Source organism: Corvus cornix, chromosome 8 (genome assembly GCF_000738735.6).
Source record: "Corvus cornix cornix isolate S_Up_H32 chromosome 8, ASM73873v5, whole genome shotgun sequence".
NCBI classification, from domain to species: Eukaryota; Metazoa; Chordata; class Aves; order Passeriformes; family Corvidae; genus Corvus; species Corvus cornix.
This window is the reverse complement of record NC_046338.1, coordinates 2052050-2067153: the sequence shown is the minus strand read 5'-3', so window position 1 is coordinate 2067153 and position 15104 is coordinate 2052050. Positions and strand designations below refer to the sequence as shown.

The window sequence follows — 15104 nt, the reverse complement described above, 5'->3', positions numbered from 1 at the left end:
ATTACATGGTAAAACAAGATAAACAAGAATGACTGAGAGCTGGGATTCCCCATTTTATGAAAGTTTTTTGTGGTGGGTTTCCAGAAGACAGCACAGAATTACATAAACTGATACAATTTATCTCTTCAGTGTTTAGTAGCATTGTAAGGACATAATTTCTAATGGTTTTGACCTCTGTTTTCATGATTCAAATGAAAATCCATTGAAATCTATTGCAAGATAAGTTTTCCTGAAAGAATATTAAAAGACTCTTTGTTTGTTTATTAAATTTCACTGTGGGTGACCAGGATTCTTGATTAGGAACCCAAACTGAGCTGTTTTTTCTTGCAGAGAGGTGCTAAAATGACCTGGGAGGAAGTGACCAGCATTACTAAACAAGCTGCTTTTAACTGCAGTGGCAAACTTGACTACAACAAGGTAAGGCCTAGAGTGAAATTTGTTCTAGTGTTATTGACAATACGAGTGGTAGTGATGATCTTACCCCAGGATTCTAAATTTGGACTGAAAAAACAGCCCACAAAAATTTGTACATAAATACAGTTTCACTGGAGGAAAACTGGTAAGAATCCTATGTTTAAAATCAGTCTTCAAATATCTAGAAAGAAAGAGTTGAAAGTCACACTTAGTATTTATTCAATATTTGGTCCTCCTTGTTGAATCATGGCTGCATTTTACTGTGATACTTGAGTGGTTGTTCTTATTAATGAAAATTTAAATTAATGCTGGTCTTGAAGAGAAAATTCTGCTGCCCCATCCTTTCCTTTTCTAATGCTACATTTTACTCCTTCAAACCATGAGAAAAAGAACCTGGTAGGGGAAATATTCTTTTTTTATCTCAAGTTGTGTGAGCTGTAGCTGAGCACAGTGAGCAGTGCTGCAAGGCTGCAAGGGACAGGCTGGAAGTTGACCCTCGATTGAGGCAGCAGCAGTTTGGGAATGAAACTGAAAATTCCTCTGAAGGGATCCCAGTGCTGGTGTCCAAAGCATCCCCGAGGATCTCCAGGAAAAGCCATCACAAACTGGCTAATGGTGTTTCTATTTCTTCTATTTGATTTTTTTTTTTCTGTTGGAGATGAAGCTCTGGCTCAATGAGCAGTTGAGGTTTTGTTTAATTTTTCTCAGATTAGTGAGGATTTTAGTGATGAATATAATCTCTACTGTGGCAATCCCATCAATGTGTCAGTAAAATATGTTCAAATGGCTGCATCTATGAAGCTCTCACATTCCTAAGGGTGGATTTTGTTGATTGTCATGTGACACAGTCCAAAGGGAAGAGAGGAGGTGAATGCTCAGATATTGCAACAGAGGCAAGTTATTTATTTCCTTCCCAGATCAGACATGAAACCTGAAACATTTATCAATGAACTGTGTGTTTGTTTCAATTCTTGAGGCTGCTTTTCAAGCACAATCAATAGGAGAGTTTAAGGTCCTTGCTGAAGTTACAAAGCTGCTTCCAAACCTTCCCAAACTGGAAAAAGTCCATGGAGAACAGAGTGCAGAGGCACCAAGTCTGAAATATTAGGATGTAGTTTGTGCTGTTCCAAGTTGCTTCAAATCTGGGCAATACCAAAGAGGAGCAAAAGTGACACAAGAGTGCTGAAGGGAAGTTCTCTGATTGAGTTCTTGTCATCCAGTTTTCTTTGTGCTTCTAAATGCAAGGTTTATGATAAATAGCACTAGGAGAGGGTTGTAATAATGTAATTGTAATTAAATATCTCTGCTTGTAGGTGACAGCAGAGCTCCTTCAAGACCTTCATCAGCTCGAAGTGGCAAAGCTTCCACCTCCACCACTGTCACTGTGGGTGCCAGCAGCAGCAGCAGGAACACAAAGCTAATTATTGAGCCTGACACAATGAAGGTATCACACTAAAATGATGGTGTTTTCCTCTAGGCACCTGTGTTATTGCATTTTAAATAAGCTAAAAATCAGAGAAAAATGGTGTCTTATGTTTTATTAATAGTTTGTCAAGGGCAGCTATAAACTACTGAGAGCTTTCCTGATAGGTATTATTATGAACATTTTTATATACTGTTGGTTTTGCTGACAACAAGTTATTGGAAATAATTTTTCAGGTGTGAAGGTTTCATAGAACAAAATGTGTTTTTTATAAATGAAACCACTGTTGGAGAAAACATGTAATGACTTCTTGAGAAATTTGAAATTTAATAATTTATTAGGTTGGTGAGAACTTTAAATGCTTAAGTAGTCTGAAAGATTGTATATCATAAACCTGTGCATGAAAGGTAATTGGAAATAAAGACCAGATCTGTGAGCATATTCAGTTTCTTGGGCATTGCTTGGTAAATACATGCTGTAACCTGAAAATATTGATTTTTAGTTAGACTAATATGTCCTATCAGTATTTTCTTTTAAATAAATCACTCATTCAATATAAATTCCTGGGGGAGAGAGACACCAAAGTCACTTTGCTAAGTCAATATTTGTAGAGTGTTAATATTGATCTTTTTCCCTTTGTTTTCCCTTTCTTGACTGGACCTTTCCTAGTTTTCTTTCAACAGAAAATAATAGCTGTAGAAATAGAAAACATTAACTGGAAACTGCTGGGATCCATTAAAAATGTGCACCTGGAGACTCCTGTATAAAAGGGAACAAATGGTTCTGACCACACAGTGTAAGTGCTGCTGGAAAACAGAACTGATTGTCCTCAGGAGCTACATTTTTGTTTCAAATAACAACTCTGGGTTTGTTATTGAACTCTGAAGTCCTTTATGTCTTCCCCATTGCTGTACAGTGACATTTGTTCTATATTAAAATTTCAAAACATCATCTCCCAGGGATTTTTGGCAGTCTGTTTAGGTATCTGGACCTCGATGCAATTTAACCTGCAATCTCACCTTGTTCAAATATGATGTGGAGGGTATAAAACCAGCACACACTTACCCAAGATCGGATTCTTTTTCCTTTGTATAAGCCAGTAAGAACCGACTGAAAAAAAAAGCAGCTGCAGATATTGATTAGTATTGATTGGCATCATCCAAAAACTGAAATCAATCAATAAAACATGGGAAGGTGTAAGTAGAGCTATTAATTTTTTAAAAACTTTTATTTTGTACAATGCAAGCTCTGCCAGAGTCAGTGAATAAATGCCCAGGGATTCATTTGTGGTGTGAATCAGAATCCAGCACCCAAAAATTCTTCTTATTCATCTTATATCCAAGAATTTTTTTTTTTTTTTTGCTGTTCACCTGTCTTTTTGTACAAGTAAGAAAATACTGCCCTCAGGATGTTGGAGCAACACCAACTTTACATTTCTGACAGAGGAAAATGGTGGAAGTCAGAACATGGTGAATGTCTAAATTAAAAAACGCTTGGAAAATTCCTCTCAATCATTGCTTTTTGTTAGGAATTATGCATTAATATGTGGATAATTTCAATAAGAACTTAAATTTCAGTGTCAGTGGCCAGCAGCAGGTAGTGCCTCACATTTCTTTCCAGTTAACATTTCTAACACAAACGTTTCCCACTTGGGCTCTTTTTTGACGACTTCTGTTCTGCTTTGAAGTGACAGAGGAAAATCCAGCCAGGAAATCCTCTTTTAGCTTCCTAATTTTACATACCTGTTTGGAATTTGGTAATTTAGGACTTCTAGCACCACCTTATGCTCTCTGCAAGAATAACAGGGTTTGATTTCCTAAAACACGGGTAAGGTTTTTGTCCAACAGTTTTGGCAGGTATTAAGCTTGCAGCAAACAACCAGTTATTTCCAATGTGTCAAATTTTAAGAAGAAACCTCCATTTTTAAACCTCCTTTTAGCTGAAGTCAGGAGTCCTGGAAGTATTGGAATAAACAGTTTAGGAGTAGTAGTGGAAATGACCCAACAGGCTGAAGTCCATGTTGGAATTCTGTTGCTGAGTTATGTTGACCCCCCTGTTAATCCCAGCTCCCATTATCCATTTTTTGACTGACACAACCCCAGCTGTTGCTCCATATTTAACCCTCACCGTTAAGTCCCAGGAATGTTTTGTCTCTGTTCACTTCTTTCCTAATTATTTTTTATGATTGGTCCCCTTTTTCCTTGTCCTGTCACTACAAATCCAGTTTAATGGATAAAGAGGAGTATAAAATTATTGGATGGATTAGTTAATGAGGTTTATTCTGCTCCATAAAAGGTGACCAGGGGCTGCTGATCTCTGGCTCCATGGTCCAGAAGTAGCTGCACTTCCATAAGGATTATCCCTAAAACCTTCTCCAGCAGGTTGTGCCCACAAGGAAAAGATTCTGGGAGATTATAGGAGGGGAGGGACTTGGATAGCGGTGTCTGCCAGGGACTGGACATCTCACTTGATTTTAAATAACTTAATAAATCTTTGTCTTTTCCACAGCCAAGTTACTTTGAAAGTCTTCTAGAACTTCCTTAGCAAAATCTTAAGTTTTAAAAAAAATCCAAACCTTCAAAGAACAGCAGAAAGGGAGTTGCAAAGTATATAATATTTATGTTTAAATTAGTCCGTGCTGCCAGCTGTTTGCAAATATAATTATCAGAATCTTCGTGGCAATTCCAATTTAATTTTCAACTATTGGAGCATTGGGGTAATCTGTGTTTTTCAGGCATTTTCACAAGTGAAGCAATGTTACTTTCCAAAAATTGACTACAAGAAGGACTATTTGGGGTTTTGTTTTTAATAAAAGTATATTGATGCTGTATGTTGTGGTGCATTTTATGCAGGGTTTATTAAATAATCAAATTAATTCATATTTCAGAGAAGGCACTTTGATCTTCATCCAAAATGAAAACAACACCTAATATTTGCTTGGTTTCCAGGAATGGCAATGTGTACAATCCAAAGGATGCTTCTACCTGAAAGAAAATGGGGAAATCATCAGTCACAAGTACAGGCTGCACTTACCCCAAAGATCTGCAGTTTGTATCACCATCAAACCTTTAAATATTCCCCAGGCAGAAGGTTAGTGTGTTTCTATTTCATTTTCCTTATCAAAAGAGGTGGTGGCTTGGTGATTTACCACGGGGCTTCATCCAGTTGCTACATTGGAATGATTTTTTTCCCCAAGTAGGTTATTTCCTTTTTAATCCCATAAAACGGGAGCCTTTAGACCCCAAAGTTATTTTAAAGTCAGCTGGGCTGGCTTTTTTGAAACAAATTTTTGTGTTGTGTAGCCATTCCTTGGCCATTCTTGACCCTTAATGGTAGAACTATTTTATCAATAGTTCTTAATGATAAAATTATTAACAGTAATCATTATCTTTGAGACAATCACAAGGCTTGGAACAATTTATCTGCTTGGCCTAAACAGGAAGGAAATCCCAATAGCATAGAATAGATTCTTTTTTCCCATTTTTCATCAGCAGGCATCAATAAATACCATGGGAATACCTATTTTGACACACAAATAAAAAGAGTTTTGTGTCATTATTAAGCATTTTTGGGGGATATTTTTCCTTTTAGGAAAATCTTGTTGCTGGTTGTCAGTGGATACAGATTTGTTTATTCTGAAGGAAAATGAACCCCAAGAGAATCTACAGCTTGTGAGCTTTACTGAACTCCAACACAAAGAGGTTAGAGATTTTTGGTGCATTCCTGTTTTAATTGTTACTTTTTCATGTGTGTGTTAATGCTGGGGATGTGAATTCCATGTGTTTGGAAAGAATTCCAGCTGTGCCCAGTATTGCTGAGTTGCTGGGTATATTTACAGCTAGTCTGTAGAAATTCAGTTGTATTTCTTCACCTTCAAACACAACATTTCCAAGGCAAAATTTGTTTACATTTCCTTTTATTTTCTTTCTCCTTGCCATTTGAACTTCATAGTGCACAGAATATTCTTATTCTGTGGCAGAAATAAGGCAGCACAAACTTATTGTCCCCTTCTCCCCTCATCTCTCTCCTGCATGTTTTTCTAAATTTCATTCTAAGAGATTCACTATTTCTTAGCCTTCAAATGGCATCACACAGCCAATTTTTTTTTAAGGAGAGAACCCAGCATTGCCAGTGTTTTCAAGTAATTCATCTGGTCTATATGAATATTACTGGCAACAAAGAACAGCATCATTTGAGAAGTTTTTCCAAACTTTTCTGTCTTCCTTTAAGAGCAGATGTTTGGATGGAGAGGGGAGCTTGGAGCTGGGGTTTACTGGCTGCTCCCTTTCACAGGGAGGAAGGCTGAGGAAGGTAAAAACCCAAATTCCTGGAGAAGCCAAACTGGTGTGGAGAGATGAAGATGGAGAGCTGGCTCTCGCCAAAGAATTCTGGTGAGTTTTATTCCCAAACATGATAACCTCTATAAAAATCTCTTTTCCAGCTATAATGTGGCTTTTTGAATCTGGATGTTCCTAAAGTACTATTTGTAGAGAATATTCTCAAATAGACTGAACAGTTCTTGGCAATATTGTGAGCCAGTAAAAGGAAATGGAAGCCTTTGGAAATAGTTTGGCCTTTTTCATCCCTCAGAGCTGCTTTGTTGGATATATTTGAAACAACTGATTTGGATGGGAATGGCCTCCTGAGTCTGGAGGAATACAACTTCTTTGAGCTGAGGACTAGTGGGGAGAAGTGTGATCAGGAAGCCTGGGCTGTGTGTAAGGGTAAGTTCATTACTGTAGTAATTAGGCCTAAAACTAATTAAGACTATCAGTTAACTTTCCAGCTGGATAGAACTGGGTATTCTGTAGCCTATTCCAAGAACATGTGTAGATATTGTTCTCTTCCTCCTTTCTTTTTCTTTTTTTCCAGTCTCCTGTCCTTTACTTTGCTTCATTCTGGTGTGTGTGGCACTGACCTCCTGCTGAGAGAATTCTTCCCCTTCCTAATTGTTCTGTAGCTGCCAAAACCTACAGGGTTTGTAATCCTGGATCATATGGGGAAGGAAACTGTCACAGGTATTTGTTGAATCGATCTCCTTTGTGCAGATTGGGCTGGTGGTGCTTTTTTATCTCACCAAGTGTGGAGAGGGACATTTAATTAGTGTGCATCTGGTGCTATAAAATGGCATCCAGGGTTTAGGTGGGTTGCCAGTGTCTCATTGTACAATACATGTCAGGTTTGACATCATTCCTTTGGAGGTTGTGGCACGTTGGCCAAAATACTTTGGATCTGTCAAGCCCTATTAATATTACTTCTGAGGTATCAGAATTTTTCCTAACTTATGGAAAACTCCCACAAAAATACATTTCTATAACTGAATTTCCCCTCTGTTTCATCCCTGCATGTGCTTTTCCACACTTGATGGCTTTGTCAGGGTGATGCCTCTCATCTCCACACAAGTAGGAGGGGTGGAAATGTGTGAATAAATAAGAGAGGGAAGAGGAGAAACCTAGGGAATGTTTCACCAGGTCATCAATCAGTGGAAGGGTTCACATGAATATCATCAGACACCAAAGTTCAAGCCATTTATTACAGCATTTGTAGCCTTGGATAGATTTATTAAATTGGTAATCCCTTTTTAATAATATATAGTAAAGATTTAGCATTGTTATGAAGATGAGAAAACCATTTTTAAAAGTCCCTGACACGAGGACATTTCAATTATGTGTTTGCTGCCATTAGAGTGGTGGATCTATGATATTCTCTCTAGAGAGGGGTGTTAGGATTACTGGAATTGTATTGCTTTTTAGGAACTAAGTAAATCACTTCTGTATCAAGGACCTGAAGCATTTGAAGGTGCTGTCTCCAGCTGATTTTCATTTCCCATTCCTACAATACCCCATTCTGCAAAGCTTAGCCCCAAACTTTTAGAAAAAGAAATCAAGATGAACTCTTTGTGTTTTGAAATCTCCCCCTTTTCTGGGTTATCCAAGGGGCCAGCTGTTTGTAGGCATTATCCCAAATCCACAGGGAAGCTCTGCAAACAGCATATGCCTGGTCATGGAGATTCTTTCCCAAATGATATTGGCCACCCCGAGGCTGCAAGCTGGCTCCATCTTTTAGACCTTGTTAACAAGAGTGGAATTTTTGGCTTTGGAAGGATAAAGGTGTTTGCAGAGAGAAGAGACTTTGAAGTGCTCTTTCTATTCCTTTGAAACAGAGAATTTTGAGATTAAGAGAAATGAACTAACAAGACAAGGATTGATGGATTTGGATCTCATGGAAGCCAACGACCGGGATGGGGATCCTCGGGACCTTTGGGTCACTTTGTTGTCCCTGGGCTACAACAAAGCCTTAGAAATGGCAGAGGTAGGAGAGTCACAGAGCAAAAATCACTGCACATTTTTCTGCTGCACTCTTTGTGTCTGCCACAGACTGATTGCAGGAGGGCAGGGATCCACTGCCACTGTCGTTCTCCTCATTCTTAAGATGGCACTTGGATCCTTGAAAGAGGGAATTTTCCTTTGCTTTAGAGAAAGGCAGGATTTTGTGGGGCTGTAGAGGAAGGAATGTCGGATCCTATCTGTTGGAAGAATCCATGCACTCTGCTGGTGGGGAGTGATAGGAGGATAAGGATGGTAAACCGTGACTGTCAGCAAATGTAGAAAATACAGGACTTTTTCTCCTTAAAAAAGTCACTTTTGTGGCCCTAACCACAACAGAAGTGGATAAAGATAATTTTTTTCCACATGATTTAAAATTCCTAGTTTCCAGACAGAACTATTTCTGTTACTGTTGCCTTTCACAACAGTGTCTGAAGGTGTTCAACATGAAATTTTAATGCTTCATTAAAGTTTTTGGGTTTGGGTCACACACTGTTTACTTTACAGGACCAGGGATTATTTCTCCGATGTTTCTGTGCACTTACAGATTTTATTTTATTATCTTCTTTATTTTTATAGAAATAATATTACTTCTGATGTTAATAGGTCTCTCTAAGGAAAGAGGATGTCATTAATGAAGGGAAAAAAATTAAAGCATTAAATATGCAGATAATTAAATAATTTAATTCCTAGGAAAAGCTGATTTTTAGGATCACAGTGTGATAATGGCATTTAACTTTGTTAAACAGGTCAGTGTAGTCACTATATAAAATATAGGAAGACCTAAAAATAATCAGTATGGGAGATATCAGTTGTCTGTCAGTGAAAATCTTGGGATGGTGGTGAGGGATTTAAGGATGAGCAGTTTGCCTTTTCCTCCGAGCTGCTGCGGTTGGCAGAGCCCCTGCAAGGCTGTTTTTCTGCATTTCAGCCGCAAGAGAGAGCCCTGCTCCAAGAAAGAGCATTTTGGGGAGGGTTTTTCTCCAGTTAGGAATTGCAGGAAGGTGTGTTGTGCTTTATTGCAGCTGTAGGTTCTGGCTCCAGCCTTTGCTTTCCAAAGGACAGCACAGCTCTCCAAATGCTTCAGTAATTAAACTAAAAATCTCCAGCTGTTAACTTGTGTCTCTCACTTGCCTCTTTAATTCCTTGATTTCAAATAATTGAAGATTGATGTTTTGGGAGCACTGAGAGAGAGCTTGAGAAATCATTTCTGCTGGATTCCAACAGCTTTAGAAAGGAGCTGAGGTGCTGTGGCGGAGTCTAAGAAAATGCAAACTCCAGGTTGTTACACCAGGAATAAAATGTAGCCAAGATACTCCCAGGGTGCTCAATGCAACATTGCAGAGGTGTTCAATCTGTGTGAAGTGGCACAAACAGCAACAGTGTGACAGGTAGAGGAGAAAGGTTTCTTTCAGACACTGGAATACATTCATATTTCATCCTAATTCCTGGCCATTTTGCTGTCCAAGGAAGGGTTTGCTGTGTTGACCTGCATGTCAGGTGTACTGTAAATGGCATAAAAATGCCAGTTGTCCTGAGCTTTCATTTGGTGTAAGAGACTGCCACAGCTCTCAGGTTTGGAATATTTAATATTCAAGGAAATATTTCTATCTGGGTAATTCTAGTTTAGATAAGAAAATACTTAGGAGCTGTGGGGGAAAATCTGAGGGGAAGAACTACAGCTGCAGTGATGCTAAAACTCCTATTCTCCCTTGCAGGCGTGGCCCTTTGTAATTGACGTGTACAGAGAGGTGCAAAGGCAGAATGAAAGCCTTTCTCTGGAGGCAGGGGGCTCCCAGCTGAGCAGGGCTGTCTGCAGGTCTGTGCTTAATAAAGGAGAGGCCAAAGTGTTGGATGGCTCTGAGAACATCATCAGGCACACTTACAAATCAGGCAGCAGGATCAGCTCTGTGATTGAAAAGAAGGGATGGCCTGGGACTTCCATAAGGTACTTTGTGTTAAGTCTGTTGTTATTGTTCCTTCTCCTTCCTTGGGTCATAGTTGAGAATTACTTCTCCTGAAATCAGGGGTTTTTGTGTCTGTTTCATTAAAAAACCTTCCTGATGTGCTTGTGCTCCTTGGGACTTCAGAAAAGCCTGGATCAGTGTTCCTGGAAGGGACAGATTGTTATACTGAGGCAAGCAGTTCTAAGTACCATATGAAATGAGGTGACTAAAGCCAGAGGGTTTCTTTAGCAAATGCAAACCACTGGATTTTAATAAATTTTGATGTGTTTGCCTTGTTTTGGAGTGCTTAAGGGATGCTTGGTTTGTGGGGTTTCTCTGTAATTGCAAGTATCAGTTCCCTGGTGGTTACCACAGTGTAGTTGAGTAAAAGTCTCTGAAAATCCTCTTTCTTCGTAGCGAATATGAAGTGACTGGAAGTTCGCTGTCCTTCAAAGAGAAGGATGGACAACTTCATTCCTGGTAAGAAAGTGCCCTGCAGAACAGGAACAGCACATGGAAACTTGTTGCTGCAACTGTGGGTTTGTCCAAGTGCTGGGGCTCTTGAACATCTCATGATTGCAGCCAGGTCTGGGGGAAACCTCAGTGGCCTCATCCTGAGAAAAGCTGGATAATGCCAGGAAAAGTGCTGGAAAAGTGCATTTCTGGTCCTGGGGGTTACGATGGGATTGAGGAATGCTCTAAGATCACAGGGTGTTAAGATCTGGTTGAATGGTGCTCTCCAGCCACAGGAGAGACCTGAGCACCACAGCTGATGATCTTTAGTTTTACAACATGAAAGGAAAGGGTGCTAAAATGAGTTTGAATTTTGTCTCCACCTGGAATGGTTTGTATGCTGCAACGAAGTCTTTCTTTTTGACTAGCAACAGCTCAGTTTGTAGTTGTGAGATTAAGGGGTGTTTCTCTTATTTTTAAGTTTGCGTTTCTGTAAGTAAACTGAAATGGAGATTATTTGCCAGTCCCATTTGACATCCAGTGTAGCCTACCAGGTTTGTTTTGGTCTGTGGGCCAGCTTTCCTTGGCATTATTGCCACAGGGTGAGTCTGACTCTTTAATGGCACAAATAAGATCTTCACGGGTCCTGTTGGAGCATCACTGAGCAGTAGAATCGTGGCCGGGCAATAATTTAATGTCCAAAATGACAGAAAGTGTAAATCCAGGTGTGATCATAGAACCAGCCCCAGGCTGATTCAGTGCCATTGTCACCTGCTGTTCCCCAAATTTACTGTGCCCTTGGTTCTGTGAAAAACGAGCTTCACTCTTTGTAAAAGTTGAAGGAAAGTTTAACAAAAGGGACAATTAGGAGACAGCAGAGTGAAAGAGCACGCCTGATGCTCGAGGTGAGTCCTTTTTAGACCATTTTTACGTCTGTTCTTTGTGCATATTCAAACTTTTCCCGGAGCTGTTCTGCATGGCCACTCCTTGGTCCCTCAATGTGGGATAGTGGAAGGTGTTTTTTGGGTTTCCAAGAGGATCCAGGGCCAGGGGCTCTATCTCAGCAGGCTGTGGCCAGAAATCCTGGAGCACTGAGGAAATCCAGCTGGAATCCCTCCCCTTTTCCTGGTGCAGGTGCAGGACAGCAGAGATAAAATGCAGATTTGGGTGTGCTTTGAGGAGCTGACCTTTGAACAGAAAGTTTCTCAATGCTGGTGGCTAGTGTGTACTTCCCTGGGAAAGGAAGGCTCAGCCCCTGCCGGGGGGACAAACCCGGAGATGGGGATTCATTCCCAGCCCTGCCAGACTCTGTCTCTGCCACCCAACTTTTCTCTCCAGCTGTGGGAGGAACAGAACAGTGTCTCTTAATTCCGGAATGATTCGTAAGTGAGTGCACTTGAGATGGTGCCAAGTATCTTTTTGTCCCTCTGGAATCTCTACAGCGACTTCCAAACTCAAATTCTTAATAGAAACAGAGCGTTTTGCAGTGGGGGCAGCACTCCTTGTATGACTAATAACACACTTGCAGTCTGTTTCTTTTTCTTGGGCTCCACTTGTCCTGGCATTCCCAAATGCAGTGGCTGCCTGGACCAGAGTCATCCTCGGCAGAAAGTGCCAGGTTTTGGCAGCTGCTCAGGGGGCTTTTCCAGGGCTCTTGGCACCCTCTTATGGCCAACATGCAGGGACAGCACCGACTCTGGACCTTTCCTGAGGGCAGGAGCGAAGGGAATGGGATTCTGTCTTATAGGAGAGTCACAGATGAAGTGTAAAGTGTTTTTACTCCATTTGTTGCCCGGGATTCCGTGCTGAGTGTCTTCTTGACTGAGTACAGAAAAGGAGCAGAAGGAGATGCCTGTCACCAGCTGCTTGCTGTCAAAAATCCCTGCAGCTAAACACAGCCTCACAGAGGGGACATGGGCTTTATCTGCCCTCAGAACTGGGACAGAGACCTGGGGGAGGAATGGGAAGGAAAGGAGAAGAGGAGGAGGGGGCATCCTGGAGCTTGGAGAAGCCTGACCCAAGAGTGTAGCAGAGGATGGGAACAGGGAATTACTGTTCAGTCTGGCCTTTCCATGGTGGGTTAATTAAGCCAAGGTTGGAGCTGTGGCTCTGCAATGTTTTACTGAATTCAAGCCCTCTCAGAATAGTCTTGTTTGTCTTTCTATCATTAAAATCAATAGTTAGTTCATAGTTCTTGTATGTTTCAGTGCAGGTCAGGAAAAGGGGAGCTGGGTTAGCAAATATCCCTGTCTGTGCCAGGTTGGCTGTTGGGGGAGGGAGATTCCCTCACCAGCCTCCACCTGCCATGGGGAATAAGGGACTCAGGAACACAAGATTGGGGCTGTTTGCTGTAGCAGAGAGGGCACTCAGAGCCTAATGCTAAAGGATTTTTCAGTGAGGAGTTGTCAGGAAGAGGATTATGATCTCTTCGCTTGCTGTGTCAGCTCAGCTTAAACCACAAGCGAGGGAGATGTCCAGCAGATTGTAGGGAAGCACTTCCAGCTGCAAGGCTAATTATGTACTGGCAGGGCTTACCTGGAGAAAAAGATTCCAAGAATAAGTTTTATCAACTTCCAGGAGGAAACCTGGGTGCAGTTGATCCTGCACCAGCTCTGGCCTGCTGAGTGATTGGTAATGATCAGTCACCCCAGCAACGCCTCCCACGTCATGGATTAGATGACCTTGCCCCAAATGTGCTCAGCACCCACCTTTGGTGACATTTTGCACCTCTGGATGCTCTGACAGCCGTGTGATCCCCAGCCCCTGACCAGTCCTGGTTGGCCAGTTATTGGTGATTCAGTTTGTCCCAAGTGGTGGTGCAGGTGTTGCAGGAAAGCCTGGGAGCAGGTGAGCACCCCAGGAGTGGGGTTGGTGTATCTGTCCCTGTGCCTTTTATGCACTATTTTATATTTCATTTAATAACAGAATGTGTTTCATTTTATGTACATAAACATTGCATTAATGATTAATTTAGTTTAATTCCTCTGTCTACTCAACATGCACTGAATCACACACTAATTCCAACACTCCCTAGGCCTTTTCCCTGCCAGTAAATCCATGTGCAGTCACAGGAGCTGGTGGGTGTCCTGTACCCTCCTCCTGTCACTTAATGCCATGGCATTTCCCAGGGCAGCAAGAAGGGAAAGAGCTTGCTTAGGCCTTTTCCTGCCAGGTGTAATTTTGGGAGCTGGATTTTGGGTTCTGTGCCACTAGAGGGAAACCTGGGCCTTTGCATGGGGATAAAGACAGCTGCAGGATGCTGGAATAGTGTGGGTGGATAAAACCCAAACCAGTTGTTCCTGGCTGTGTATCCCAGGCAGTTTCACTGTTGGGGCAAAAGATGTGTTGGTTCACACAGATCATCCAACTCCATTTTAATGTGCTGATGGATAAATCAGGATCTTGGGGACATGGATAGTGATGGCCTTGGCAGGGTTTATCTGGATTATCTCAGAGGACTTTTCCAACCTTTATGATTCTGTGATCTCCCTTGAAGAAAATACAGCAATTATTGGAGCAATGACAGAATCAGCATGGCAGGAAAGAGTCCCTGAGCGCCTTCATACCTGTCACAATTCAGCTGTGTGCACATCTCCTTTTCCTGCTTTTAATAGCAGGACAAACAGAGTCATTACCAAGCTCTTTAATTGCTCCAGTAATATCTATAAATTGTTTCCAGCAGCTCAGGCAGAGGACTTTGAGCATTGCTAAAGAGGCTTGGAGAAAAGGCTGATTTAGAATCTTGGAAAGATTTGGGTGGGAAGGGACCCTAAAACCCATCCTATTCCACCCCCTGCCATGAGCAGGGACACCTTCCACTATCCCAGGTTGCTCCAAGCTCTGTTCACCCTGACCTTGAACATTTCCAGGGATGGGGAGTCCACAATCTTCCCTTCCTTCATTGACCTTCCCCATGCTTGGGAAGATGAGGCTTCACAGAAGTTTCTTGATATCTGAGTCTCTTCTGTTTGCGTTTAGGCTTTCCCACAATGAACAGCGTTATGGGATGCAGTTTTCCCAAACATTTGATAGTTTTTTGTGGTTTTAATCTGGGTGAGACTTGCTGTGGGTGTTCAGTTGAGGCTCATGAGGCCTTCCAGCCAAAGGCTGACCCGCTGTTCCTGCTGGAAGATCTCCCTGTGTTTGAGGGAGCCCGTGGGAAGTCAGGTTGTAGGGCAGGAGTCGCATGAGCAAACGGGAGGTAACGGATCTGTTCCCTTCCATTTTAAGAGTGACCTTTAACTCACCAGACTTTGCAAAATAGCTGCAGCAGGATCCTGCTGGAAGTTTTCCTCCGGAGCCCCAGCGTGCGGCCGGGCCTGGCGTTGCCCTGCAGATCTGGGAAAACGCCAGAGCGGCGCATCTGAGCGGGGCTGGGGTGCTCCCACCTCCCTGTCCGAGGGAGATCCACACGGATTGACACTGCTGGGCTCCATGGGATGGCCGGGAGCAGTGCCTGTGGCAACCAGGAGATGACAGAGAAGACAGGAATCCTTTCCCAGCCTTGCAGTGAGGGCCAGCAGCGTGGAATTGTGCATTCTC

The 15104-nt window shown here is 41.9% G+C and overlaps 1 protein-coding gene across 1 annotated transcript; it reads left to right on the top strand.

Moving 5' to 3' along the window:
* Nucleotides 1-342: 342 nt before the first annotated feature.
* On the top strand, nucleotides 343-15090 carry EFCAB7 (EF-hand calcium binding domain 7). The gene is given in 11 exon segments (XM_039556053.1): nucleotides 343-417; nucleotides 1123-1126; nucleotides 1728-1858; nucleotides 4786-4927; nucleotides 5429-5538; nucleotides 6073-6128; nucleotides 6130-6228; nucleotides 6428-6561; nucleotides 8001-8149; nucleotides 9882-10111; nucleotides 10527-15090. Coding segments are annotated over 11 exon segments (1197 nt in total). The 3' UTR covers nucleotides 10594-15090.
* Nucleotides 15091-15104: the final 14 nt, after the last annotated feature.